This window comes from Acomys minous (genome assembly GCF_964271855.1).
Source record: "Acomys minous genome assembly, chromosome: 3".
NCBI lineage: Eukaryota > Metazoa > Chordata > Mammalia > Rodentia > Muridae > Acomys > Acomys minous.
Window position 1 is genome coordinate 142,186,010 of NC_140485.1, and position 13,578 is coordinate 142,199,587.

Consider the following 13,578-nt stretch of genomic DNA (forward strand, 5'->3'; position numbering starts at 1 on the left):
TCTCTTCATAAGGGTGGGTGCACCCCGTTCCACACCACTGGTCCACCTGCCAGAACACAGTCACTGCAGGCACAGGGTACTGCCTTTCCTCACATTTGGAAGCCTCAGGTCCCCGAGCCTTGCCTGCCCCCACCACAGCTGCAGGAATCCAGTAGCATGAATGCCGGGGACCCCCAGTGGAGGGATGCATATATACTCCAGCTAAGTGGTCACAGGCTAGAGAGAAATGTGGAGTAATTAGTGACAAAGTTGATAGTATAAATAACAGGCCAGGTCAGTGGGGCCCAGGGACAGCTCTAGGAAGCAGGTTAGTTTCTAAATGTCCGGCTCCAACACCCTCGAGTCACCCTCCTCTAAGCGCACGCGGAGCTTGGGAAAGCCCAGTGTCCCTACGCTGACGGGCGGTCTGGAACGCCCCTGAGGTGCCACCAGTTTCCTGGGACCCACTGGCCAGGATCGGCCCGGGCACACACGCACCTGGCCGAAAACCCACCATCACAGCAGCTCCCTCCCCACCCCACAACCCAAGCCCCCCACTAGTCCCCACCAGGCGAGAAAAACCGTGCCCGGGCGGTAGGGAACGTGGGGCCAGGCCACTTACTGGGACTGAGGAAACACTCGGTCAGCCTTCGGAAGCAACTCGCATTGTTAGAAGGTCCATCTTCCATGTCGGAGCCGAAGAGCAATGGCCAAGCGGTGGCGAGGGGGAAGGCGGCGCCTTGGGGCCGCCACAGAGTTCGGCCACCGGCGACAGAGCCGGGGCCGAGGCCAGGGCAGCCCCTGCCGGCGCCCGGAAAGCCCCGGGAGTCCGCGTAGCGCGCGCCTGGGTGTAGGGGGAGCCTCGGCAGCGGAGGTGGCCGGGGCCCGGCACGGGCTGGGAGCAGCAAGCCTTGGATCGCAGGCGAGAGGAAGAGCCGCCGCCGCCCGCCGCTGCCACCGCCACTGCGGTGACTACTGCCTGGGGGGACGCTCAAGGGAGCTGCCTCTTGTCCTCCTCCTCCTCCTCCTCCGCCAGCATCGCCGCCGCCTCCTCCTCTAGCCGCCGCTGCGCCCTCCCTTCTCGGGAGACGCACGGGGAGGTGGAAAGCAGATGAGGAGGGGACAAGAGGGGGAGGGGGCAGGGGGGGCGGGGGCCAGAAGTACCAGGAAGATGAAAAGGAGGAGGAGGGAATAGAGGAGGAGAAGGCAAGCGCCGAGGGAGCGCGGGCAGCTACCCAGCCGCAGCCGCCCGCTCGGAGAATGGAGAGGGCGTTGGGGCCCCCAGCGGGGCTGGGGTGGCCTGCGGGAGACGGGGACCGGGACAGGGGCGGAGGCGCCGCAAGCCCCTCCCGGCAGTAGCTAGGCAGCTCCGGGACCAGGCTCAGGCCCACTGCACTCCGCCCGCTGGCCTCGCCCCGCCTGGGTTCCAGACAGACTTGGCCGGGGCCGGACTCATCCCCAGCCTCTAGTAGCGAGGCCTGGGGGCGGGGAGTGAGCCGCTCCTCCGGCCTGGCCATGGCCCTCCTCCCAGCCTCCGAGGGGGCAGGCGGGAGGGCGAGGCGGCCGGGACTCGGCGGGCTCCGCCCCCGCAGCACCGGCCCTCCCCGTAGCGCAGCCCAGGCTCTGGTCCGGTCCGCCTCTCAGATCTTGGGTACCTCTCCCGCCTGGGGTTCACATCGTGTTCCCCTTAGAATTTAAGAGGATCCCCTGGCGGGGTGCGTGCGAGTCCCGAGTCGCCTCCTCTTAGTGCGGGCTGGTACGCACAATCAAGGTCCTCCTGGATCGGGTGAGGGGCTTATGGGGGACGTTGCCCGCGGGTGTGGCGTGGTGTGTGCGTGCTCCAGCGCCTGAGCCGCGATGACTGCTCCAAAGCAGCGAAGAGCGCCGCAGTGCCGTTGCCGGTAGAGGCGGCGGCGGTGGTGTCGGCGACAGAAGACGCCCACTGGCGGAGAAGGCGCTCCCCGCGCCGCCACCGCCCCTGCCCACGTTGCGCGTCCGCTGGGATTTAGCCCCGCTGGGTCAGGCCCCTGAACCAAGGCACTCTGAGCAAGGTGCATACCCCTGGCGAGCCAGTCTCCCCGAAGGTAGCACATCTGGGTCTGGCTTTCCAGATTCTAAACCTACAACCTGGCAGCTTTTCCAGCTGTTTGCAATCCACATCTGCCTTACCGTGGCCTGAGCCAGGGAACCCTCCCTCTATCCGGCCACGCAGGGTTCGGCCAGAGCTCCCAGTGTGGGATTCAAATTCGAACACTTAAGAGTTTAAAATCAAGGCAGAGCTCCCATTATAATGTCTCGAAAGGCGGGTTCATTCCGGGACTGCTTGTCCCATACCCACTTTAAAACGAACTTCGTGTGCGCCCGCCCACTTTCTCCCAGTGGGTCTGGAAGATAGAAAGAGCAAACTAGGGCTCAAACAGGAAACTTTAGAGTTCATTGCTCTAAAACCCAGAAAGTATCTGTTGTCAGCCGCTTACTTGGGCTCCTCTTCCTCGGCAGCCTGGAGTGCAAACTGCTGCTGTAGCCCACTGGGCGCTCTGAACAAGGAACTTTAGAAGTTGGGAGAAGTTGACTATCCAAGGAGCGCAGGTGTTAGCCTTCCGGCAGGCCCCCTCCGGAGGGCCTTCTCTGCACAGTGGGGAGTGTGGGGCAGGATTCTGTTTGCCTCTTGCTAGAACCGTCTGGGTCATCTTCCCCAAAATAGCGTGAGAGCAGCGCCACAGCCCAGCTTGTGAAGCAGCAGCTTGCCTGACCCGTGGCTGAGACTCAAGGCATGCGACCTGCCAGGAACCATTTCTCCTCATCAGAGTTTTCTTTTTTATTCACATGTTTTTCATGATTTTGGTTTGGAGGGAATTCCACATTCTTCTTCAGTGAACTCCTTTCTCAACTCTCCGGACTCCAAACTCGGAAGAATGGAATAGAAATAATTACAGTTGTATCAAATTGACCAGGTGGCGTGGAGGGGGGCAGGTACTTGGTGCTTCGAGTGTTCTTTCCTCCATAAAGTTCCTGGCGTTTTGGCAATTCCGGGGCAGACCTACTCAAAGTGTCCCTTGTCACTGGAGCCAGCCAGTCCACCTTACCATGAGATCCCTGCATTTGCAAAACAAGAAAATGAGACTATGATTCTTACCTTGGGGGCCAAGAGTACAGAGACATGCCTTTTTAATCCCCTGACCCCAGTGAAGAAGGAGAAGAAAAAAAAAAATAGAACGAGTGATGCCACCAGGTCTCCATCTCCAGCCGCACAGCGCAGAGCGCGCTTGGCTGAGAGCGCTGTTGGTGTGAGTTCCGACGCTCCGGCAAAAGTGGTTTAGGCAAAGGGGCTTCTCCTTGAAGAGTTAATACTTCATTCTTTGCAGGGCAAACGTTTCTCCTTAACACTTCAGGTGTATCAGTTGTAGCTTTTTGAGTTATTAAAACAATTTTCCAGGTACTCAAAAATGTACTTCCATACCACCTCGAAGACGCAGGAGGCGGGTGAAATGCATTAAATATTTGTCCTGTTAGTCTTTGTTAGATGGAGACACAAAACTTTCGTTAACCCTTTCCCAGATTAACCATCTTCCATTTTCCATCATTCCCTTCCCATTTCTTGCTGGAAGGGACTTCTAGCCTGGACAAATTACAAAGTCACAAAGTGTAACGAAGGAAAAGGAACGCTTGGGAGAGGAGTTTAAAAAGCAATTACATTTTGATGGCTCTCCCTCCTCCCTGAACACTGGCATGCGCGGTTGCTCAGTTAAGTCTTCTAGAGGCACCTGGCCACTTTGAATTCCGGAACACAGATCTAGAGGATCCTAGGAGGTATTTCCCGTCTCTTTGCATTTCTCACCCCCCCTCCCCCATACACCAGGAAACAGAGAAGACTTGAGCGCTGGATGCCGTTACTGCAGACCCCTTGTGAATAAACTGTGCCTCCAGGATTGCTGTATTGCTAAACTTGGCCAGGTAGTTACCGTTTGGTGTGCAGCTCCCTTGATCTGCAGCTGTGTAGGTGTTAGGGGTACTGGCAGGTACCCGCGGTGTCTCAGTGCTCTTGGTTAAAATTATTCTCATCACCTCAGGGGAAGTAGCAGCAGGGGTTGAAAACTAAAAGGATAAACTGAAAGACAGTTAGCACCAGCAGACATCAGAACTGCGATGGCCATACCAGCATCCTTCAAAATGTTTGAGTACCTTTTCAAAGAAGTCTTGGCGAAACACTCACACAGGCACAGGTTAAATGCTGGCCTTCCCCCACTCTCCCACAGACTGATGTTTTGAAACTACATAGATTCTAGATTGGTTTTTAGTGTTTTATGCCTAAAAATTCACCCATACAGCAGGTGGTAACTGTATTAATATGCTCTTAGAACACATGGTTTAAGGCAAATCCTAAGAAACATGGAAATAATGATTTTCTTAAAAATATATATTTTATTTTTAATCACTTAACTAGTAGCCAACATGGTTAATATTTAGTAAACTTTTTGGTAGACCTATAGGTCTGTATTTTTAAATGAATTTCTATATAGAAATTTATTAAATTTGATACAAGATTTTATTTTGTATCATTTTCTGGGAAGGAAAACTGTTTTTCTCTTTCAAAATGCTAAGAATCTTATGTTATTAACATACAAAACCCAATTTTAATTAAATGTTAAACTGACACATTTGAACAGGCAAGGTCTATATATTTTCTTAAAGCCCCTTTCTCTTTACCTTGATTTTAGCTTTTGGAACTTATTTTCAACACAGAGCCAAACTTTGATAGGCTGGTGTCTAGTGTTGCCGACTCAGGCTCAGATCACATGACTGCCAGCCATCAGCTAATGTTATTCACACAGACCTCCCGTGTTCCTGTAAGATAATCCATCCACTGTCCAGTGTGGTACGTGTGGGGCTCATCTTCCAGGCTCTTATCCAGCTCTCCTAAGCCCATAAGCCCTTTCAGAGCTGGGTGTCACTGTGCCTCACGTCACCAGCCACCAGGATGCTTCCTTCACTTTCTCTCACCCTCAGCCCACCATAATTTTGTTTCTGGACTCCTGGAATTTGTTTCTTGCCAGCACATCTCAAGAAAGTTACTGCCTGTGTGATTTATACTGACAATTCCATTTTAAACAGCCTGGCACGGGGAGACTTGCTGTCCTATAACATTTAACAAAAAGACAGACAGACAGATACTTCTTTCCCTGTCTCCTACTAAAAGATTACAAATTTCTATTATTGATGATGTTAGCAAACTTTGTCTAAAGGGAGGGTAATATTCTTATCGTACTGCCACAGTCAAGCCTAAGAAGGAAAAAATGGAACATTATTATTCTAATAAAAATATTATTGAAGTCAATACTGGGATATATTGAAGTCAATATGAAAGTCTTGGAGAGAAAAAGGAGCTGACAAAAAATAACTTCTTTTTTTTTTTTTTTTTTTTTTTTGGTTTGGTTTGGCTTGGTTTGACTTGGTTCGGTTTGGTTTTGGTTTTTTGAGACAAGGTTTTTCTGTGTAGCCTTGACTATCCTGGACTCGCTTTGTAGACCAGGCTGGCCTCGAACTCACAGCAATCCACCTGCCTCTGCCTCCCAAGTGCTGGGATCAAAGGCATGCGCCACCACAGCCTGGCTAAAATAACTTCTTCCCAAAAAATAAATAAATAAATAACTTATTCACTTACTGTTTAAATTCCTATCTCACCAATCAAATTACTTCATAAAATTTAAACATTCATCATTAAACAAGTTTCAATTTTGTTATTTTATGTGATGAAACTAATAGTAAAGTTTGTATTATTCTTTGCTTAGTAAATATCAGAATGCTGTCTATTATTTTGGTTTTGACTTGGTACAATATGAATATGCCACATATACCTCAGGGGTTCATTTATTTTTTCTTGACAGAAATAAGATCCAAGCAGAAGCCTTTATCAGTCAAAGCCACAATGTTTAATTCCCTCACAACAGTAAGCTCTATCTACACAATTGCTCTGAGTACTTAGTCCTGAGGGTACTGGTGTTAGTAAGTACTGCTGAGGCCTTATAGTAATGAATACTTGGTTCTTGGGATGACCATGTTAACTATTAAGAACAGTCCAATGTGACTCTGATACCCAGCCACAGAGAACCAAGTTTCAATGTTTTGCCTTTAAACAGTATCAAATCCCTGTAGAAACCCATGGAGTTTATAGAATACAGAACTGTTTCCCAGTGCTCAGTGCTCAAGGCCACAGCCAGGAGCTCTGTTTAAATAAGTAACGCTGTCATCAAACTTTTGCAAAAGAGATACAATTGTTTCATTGAAAAGCAAAGAGAACACTGTGTCTAAAAAATCTCAAAAATCAATGTAAAATAATTCTTCCAGAGAGCTGAAGGCCAGTTTCCCACACTACAGTGGTGGGTGATATTAAGGATACATAGGACATCCTTTATGGTCCTTCCTGAACCTTGGGTGCCAGTGTATCCAGGTGCTAGAGAGGGAAGGCGCCCCAACTGCCTCCGAATCCCTCCCTTCATGCTCATGGTTCAGAGCCCCACACAAGAGCCCCACACAAACAGCTCATCATCTGATGTTTGGGAATCTTCTTGCCAATATTTTTATTTTTATTTAATTTTTAAAGTAAAATTGATTGATTGATTGATCGATTGACTGATTGTGCATCACAGGTAAGTGGGTTCACTGAGGCTGGGGTCTTTATGCCATGCAATATGTATAAAGGTCAGGGAACAATTATCAAGACTTTTTTCTCTTCTTCTGCAGGATTAAAATCAGGTCATTATGCTGGCAGGTACCTTTATTGGCCAAGCCATCTTTTTGGCTCATATTTTCACTGTTCATTGTCAAATTTTATTCTGGACCTCAACAAGTATATTTGAGATCTGAGGCCCTTAGAAGAGAAAAGGAGCCCTGTTGGGCTCAGCCTTAAAAACTGCCCAAATGGTTTTTTCATCTAGCAGTTGATTTCTTTCTGTTCTTCTCAAAAGCAAGCAAGGCATGGCTCAGGGCACAGGTGGGGACGCCGATCACAGTGGGCACGCCAATCACAGGTGGGGACGCCAATCACAGGTGGGGACGCTGATCACGGTGGGCACGCAGATCACAGGTGGGCATGCCGATCACAGGTGGGCACTCAGATCATAGGCGGACACACCGATCACAGGTGGGCATGCCAATCACAGGTGGGCATGCCGATCACAGGTGGGCATGCCAATCACAGGTGGGGATGCCGATCACAGGTAGGCATGCCGATCACAGGTGGGCACGCCAATTCTTGTCTCATGTGGACCAGAATTCTATGAGCATTCAAGGATGTGAGGCTGCAGCAGAGTTTGGGTGAATTGCTCTGATGTCCGGGCTGGCTTAGGAAGATGGCAGGAGGAAGCAGTGGTTTTGTGTCAGAGTGTCTCTTATTAAAAGTGTCAGAAGAGTAAAGGCATGGGCGGGGTGGGGGGGGTGGAGAGCACTTAGCAGGGTAGCAGATGATTGCTTTGTTAGAACAGTGTCTGGACTAGTCTTTCCAGCGTCTGGACATTGGGTTTGAATACTAAATGCCTCACATGGAATTGAGTAACTAAAAGAAGGCTTCAGGGGAAAAAAATCAGTAAAATACTTCTGAACACTCAATCACCAAACACTGATTCAAAATCAAACATGTAATAAGTCTGAGGTGTTCCTGGCAACACTCACCGCCCCGCATCTGCTGCCCCACTGGAGTCCTCATTTTGGACACGGGATGATCACTTTGCACCACGCATGCCAACATGCCATGCAGTGCCAGCGAAGGCTGCTGGAGATGCCTTCCCAGGGCTCGGAGAGTGTTATGTAGTACAGATTGCAGCTTCTTCCTTCTGCGTCGGGTTCTCTGCTCCTACAGAACCGCAGTGGCTTCCTCATGGAAATGCAGGCTCTCAGCACCCTGCTCAGCACCCTGCTATTCCTTCTTCAGTGTAAGTAGAAATGTGGCTATCTGTGGGGTGCGGCGGGTTCGACGGGTGATTTTTATAGTTGCCACTTGAGTTGCCGACTCGAGTTTTGTCAAAAATCCCGAAATGAATTTTGGCTTGGGAGTAGGACAGACTTTCCAACAGCTATTGAGTTTCCCTAAAAATATACTTCTGCTATTTTGTACAACATTCTTATAAGATGTCGCATTCACGCCATTTATACTAATATGACCAAAATAAATTGATCAAGTCTGAAAACTATTTAAGATAATCTATGTCCTGCAATACTAAATATTAAAAGCTATTTCTAAAAGATTCTTTATATAAAAGTAAGCTTGCCCATCTCATTAGCATGTACATTTGTTTTAATCTTCAAAAAATAGTAAATGTATATGTATGTCCAAGAACTATTTTTAAATAATTTAAATTTTTTCAGTAAATATTTGATTTGATCCTAATTTATGTACCAGTATAATACCTGGGGTCACATAAGCAATTCTCTGGTGTAGGTGTAGGATAAGATAGGGAAGTGGGAGAATGCCTGTTTTGATCAAAATACATTATACATGTGTATAAAACCTTCAGTGAATAAATAAAAATGACTTGAAAATGTCTCAGGTGAAAAAGGGTCACAATGGTAAAATTTAAAAAGCTAGAACCTAAACTGTGTGTGTATACAAACCATCCATACCCATCTAGAGGAACAACGGCCTATTGTGAAGAAAAGGTACCATTTCATACATTAAGTCTTTCACAATGATTTTCTGTACGAAAAATTACCAACTTACAAAACCCCAAAAGATTGGGTTCGCTTTTTCAGACTCCGTTCTCTACATGATAAAGAAGTGGAGAAAGCTGCTGATGGGGGCCTGCAGTGGTGGATGGGGCACTTCTGAGGCTGTGCAGCAATCTCCCATGAGCCCCTGGTTGGAGTTCGTGGCATTTTGTTCCTGCCTCTTCTGGTGCTATAGCTTTCAGCTGGGTGACATGAACTAGGTGCGCTTCCTGCCTCACTCTGAGACTGGTTTCCATGCATCATGACGCTCCTAACAATGGAGGAGGCTTAGCAGAGGCAGTTGTTTGATCAGGCTTTCAGACCCTAGAGAGCAGGACACCCAAGGATGGCTCCTGAGTTTAAATGGCGCACTCTTCACAAACTCCAGGTCCCCAGTCCCATTGTGACAGCACTCATGGAAGCTTGGCCCTTTTTCTCCTTCTCCCTCCAACACCCCAATGCTGGGAGACACCACCATTGGAACCTTGCAGAACCTTCTGCCCAGAAGCCGTGTGCTTCTTAAACTATACCTACATGTTCCAAATAATCTGAATTGAAGACTTGTCCCCTTAACCAGCCACTACTGCTGTCATTTTTTAAAAAATATTTATATGTAGAAATACATACATATACATATGAATGTGGTTCCTACTTGGAAAAAATACAGTAAAATATCAAATGTCATAGAACTATCTACAGTAAATCCAAATTTACTGCACTTGCTTTTAAGACATTCACTGCCAATACTTGAGACACTCAAGGGTGAAGGTTACCACAGTGGCAACCAAAGCTAATTCTGTCATCACTGAAGGATTTGCCTAAGAGTGCACTGAGGTACTTGCTGGCTTTGTTTCCCATGTCATGTTGGCTACTTTTAAAGGATCTGTCTGGACCAAGCCAAAGCTTGAACTTTGTGGTCTACATGTGTAGAAAAGGATGTCTTAGCTCAAGTTGCCCACTTGGCAGGAAACCAAAAGTAGCCCTGTGACACACGTGTTGGTTAAGCTGGCTACCAGAGGATTATAGGATTATAGAGATGCTCTGAATGAGCAAATGTTTTCCACTGTTTGGGGGGACTCCATATCCTCTCCACCCCAAACCACTGGCCCCTGGGTCTCCGGTTCATCGGTGGGTGTATTTTTGCTCCATCACACATAAACAGACAAAATCATATATGCTTCTTAATCTGAGTCACCAAAAATGCATTTAAGTACAACACAGGAAGCACAAGTGGCTTGGAGACAATTCTATCATAGTTACCAATTAGCTGTGGCTGTTTTTCCATCCGTAATGCCAAGGCTTTACACAGGGCACTGAGCAACACAGGAGACATCACCACCTTAGAGTCACCTCAAGTGACACCGCTGCAAAAGGCAACCTCTGCAAAAGCTTAGGCTTCTGTGCGCATTCAGAATGATCCCCCTACTTTGCAGGAAAAAATAGAAAGCAGTAATTAAGACCAGACAAAAACTATTGAGACTGCTGTCTAATTCTCTTACATGGCTGACAATTGACTTTTGATACAATCGCCTTAATGTGAATCTTAATATTTCCTATACATACTTTCCTCTTTTGCCCCGGGAATCATCTAGAAGCAGTGCACTGTTTGTTGGCGAGCTCTTCAGTTTACAGAGGGAAGAGAAGGCTGGAGGTGTCTGGGGTTTTGGGATAGTCCATAATTTCGGTGAAGATTAGAAGGGTCATAGATGCACTGAGGCATGGGGACCTCCAGATGGACAATGTGGCCACATCTCAAAGTCTGAGGGGCACTTCACTTATGTTTCCTTCAGGCTACAAAGTGTGAGTCACATGCCACATCTTCTGCTGAAGGTTTGGAGTCTAGCAAACCAGCAGTAACATATCAGCTGCCCAGGGTTGTCTGACCTAAAGCCACCTTTCAGATCATACTCAGCTGCTGAGAAAAAACTGATTTTATAGGTTTTCAATGCATCCATGTCAAGTCACCTTTTTTTTTTTTTTTGAAGTTCACTATTTTTAAAAAAAACACCATTTTTTATATTATGGTGAATTTTTGTACATTAGCAAAACTGCATGTCTATAACTACTTTTTATGTATACAGTACTGTGACATTAAATGCATCACAGTGCTGCCCAACCATGCATCTCCCAGCATGTCTCTCATACCCAAGCTCTACGCTATGAGACACTACCTACACCCCAAGTCCAGAGGTACCCCCAACTCCCACACTGTTGGCCCAGTACAGCAAGGTGGGGCAGTGGGGTCCAACAGCAGCAGGAAATAAAGACAGCCTGGACATATGGGGGGGGGGGCGCACATGTTTTTATGAGCATCTTGGCAGAGGTGAGGGCCGACATGCATCTGCTGCATCTGGAGAGCAGGTGAGCCCAGGATGTGTGTGGCCAGGGGATGTAGACACAGGGGCGCTAGGGACATTCATTGGCCAAGGAGCAGCATCAGGGAGTCCTTGCTTGACTGCTTTTTAACCCTTCTGAGAAATGATTCCTCAAAACAGAGTATTTGCAGGTGTTTACAGGATGTCATATGGGGTTTGAGCCACACGTGTACTGTGTCACATTTAAATCGGAACACACAGACCCAGCGACTAAGGCATGTGTCATTCTTTGTGGTGACATCCAAGACCTTTTTCTTCTAGCTTTTTACTGGTTTTGAAGGATCGAGAACAAAAGACTTACTATGAAAGCCAGCAGTCTACTTTCTTATAAGTACCATCCCCATATAAGCAGAATGAAGGAAATTCTCTTAAGTTTTGCTTTGTTTTAGCTACTTAGCTTAGCCTTTGAAGCCCTCTTCCCCTAAGACCAATGAACTGGAAAACTGTATGTTTTAGAAAGACGATAAGCCCATACGCCCATAAAATACCACAAAACAATGCCTTGTTGGGGGACGCAATCCAGCCACTCAGTGTCCAACAAGCTCTGAACACTGGACACACTGCCCCCTGGACTATCCGCCAGGAAGGAAAACAGATGGCTTATCTGTCACCTTCCCATCGACCCTTTCATCTCCACCCCCCTCTCTCTCTGAGTGTCATTATGACTATCCCAGGGGCCTGATGACATCACCCTCGTAACCCCCATGCTGGCTTGTAGAGGAGGAGGGGTCAGGCTCATTTTCTAGGTTTCGTACACATCCGTCAAAATCTGACATGTTCGCCATCTACCCAGGGCACATTAGGACTTCTGAAATGTCCCTCCGATTGGTCATTTTTCTTCTAAGGAAGCACACAGAATTTCAGCGTTCCTAAGTCTTTGTGTTTATTATAGTAAACTCTCTTTGGAGGGGCTTCAGCAAAGAATTTCTGGCCACATACAAGTAAGATTGCACATTAAATAGCCTATTAAGTGCAGACCAGGTCCATCCATGCTATGAAATTCCATCCTGTCTGTTTTCACCCAAATTTTATTTCTTAAGGAACCATAAAACACAGGTGATATATGTTAGATTTTTAAAAATCATGTTTAAGATTTTTTTTTTAAAAATCATGTTTAAACAAATCCAACAGAAGCAAGTTTTCAGTGGAGACGCCAGATCAAGGGCAGCAGCCCTGGGACTCGCTAAATCTGTCCAGGACTCTGACAATTGTTTGTTATATTCAGAACCTTAGTTTGCTTTTTAAAAGACTTCCACAGGGCATATCGGCAGCCCACTAAATGCATAGGCTCTACACTCTTCCACGTCTCCTGCTGGTCACAGTTTGAAGCCACCATCTCTTTTTACATGACCAACGTTCTTAAAAATAACTCTGTATCCCACTCTTGCTGCCCGGGGTTGCCAGTCTTTACTGGATACTCAAGAAGTCCCCTTCTTCTGTCAGTGTGTTAAACAGGGTCCGTTCAAGGCTATGCCACCCTTAGCAACAAAGTCTAAAGCAACACCCATACACAGCGCAGAGCTTTTAATGCCTCACCTGGGAAGCAGAATGAAATTCAGAGAGAAACAGACATCAAGAAAATTTGAACTTTTGGACCAATAAACTAGAGTGAACAGGAAAAAGGGGAGGGCATCACTGAGCACGGGTATTGCTGGGTCCTTGGGAGCAGATCCAGCTTGGTGCGCTAACACAGGTTACAGTGCACTGACCGGTGTGTGTGTATGTGTGTGTGTGTGTGTGTGTGTGTGTGTGTGTGTGTGTGTGTGTCTGCCTGTCTCTGTCTCTATCTCTGTCTCTATCTCTTTCTCTGTGTTTGTCTGTCTGTCTGTCTCTCCCCCCCTGCCCCCCCCCCGCCCCATCCCTTCCTCCTCTCTCTATTAAATATAATATACTATTAGTTTGGTGTGTGAATTACATAGAAGGGTGTTTCTTAATTTCCCAAAAGGTATGAATATCTCAGACATGTTACTCTGTTATATTATTTGTGGATTGCACAAATAATGTGTTTCAGATATCTTAAATGAGCATTTTTGGTGCTGACAGGTGTTATCTCACCGAATACCTTCAGGTAGGAAGGAACTCCTGCTTCTACACACAAGCATACTGAGGTAGTCTGACCAGCAGACACAGGCTACACTATCCAGGCTCCCACAGACCCCTCTCCCATTGCATAGCATGGCACAAACCACAGAATTTTTGGAGCTTTGTAGTCTGTATTTAGAAGGGAAGGTAAACCAGGTGGTGGTGGTGCATGCCTTTAATCCCAGCACTTGGGAGGCAGAGGCAGGCAGATTGCTGTGAATTCGAGGCCAGCCTGGTCTACAGAGTGAGTCCAGCATAGCCAAGGCTACACAGAGAAACCCTGTCTCAAAAAAAAAGTAACTAGAAGGGAAGGTAAAGTAATATTTACCTCATTCCACTGTGAAGATTACATAAGATTATATGTGTAAAGGTGCCCTCTAGTACTGTAAGCACCCAGTAGATAGAAATATTATTATAAAAATTTTTTAAACCAGGCATGGTG

General features: G+C 47.2%; 1 protein-coding gene across 4 annotated transcripts in view; it reads right to left on the minus strand.

Annotated features, from left to right (window-relative positions):
* Window positions 1–13,578, minus strand: part of PDE10A (phosphodiesterase 10A) — a 422,490-nt gene that overhangs the window by 186,547 nt on the left and 222,365 nt on the right. Inside the window, exon 1 of one of the 4 annotated variants that reach the window (XM_084777843.1) lies at window positions 602–1,082. The exons of 1 other annotated variant lie outside the window; for it this stretch is intronic. In XM_084777843.1, coding sequence (XP_084633969.1) covers window positions 602–668 — 67 coding nt within the window. In that variant the 5' untranslated portion in view covers window positions 669–1,082. Of the gene's footprint in view, window positions 1–601; window positions 1,083–13,578 lie in introns of those variants that run through there. 2 more of the 4 variants (XM_084777842.1, XM_084777844.1) reach the window with 2 other exon arrangements.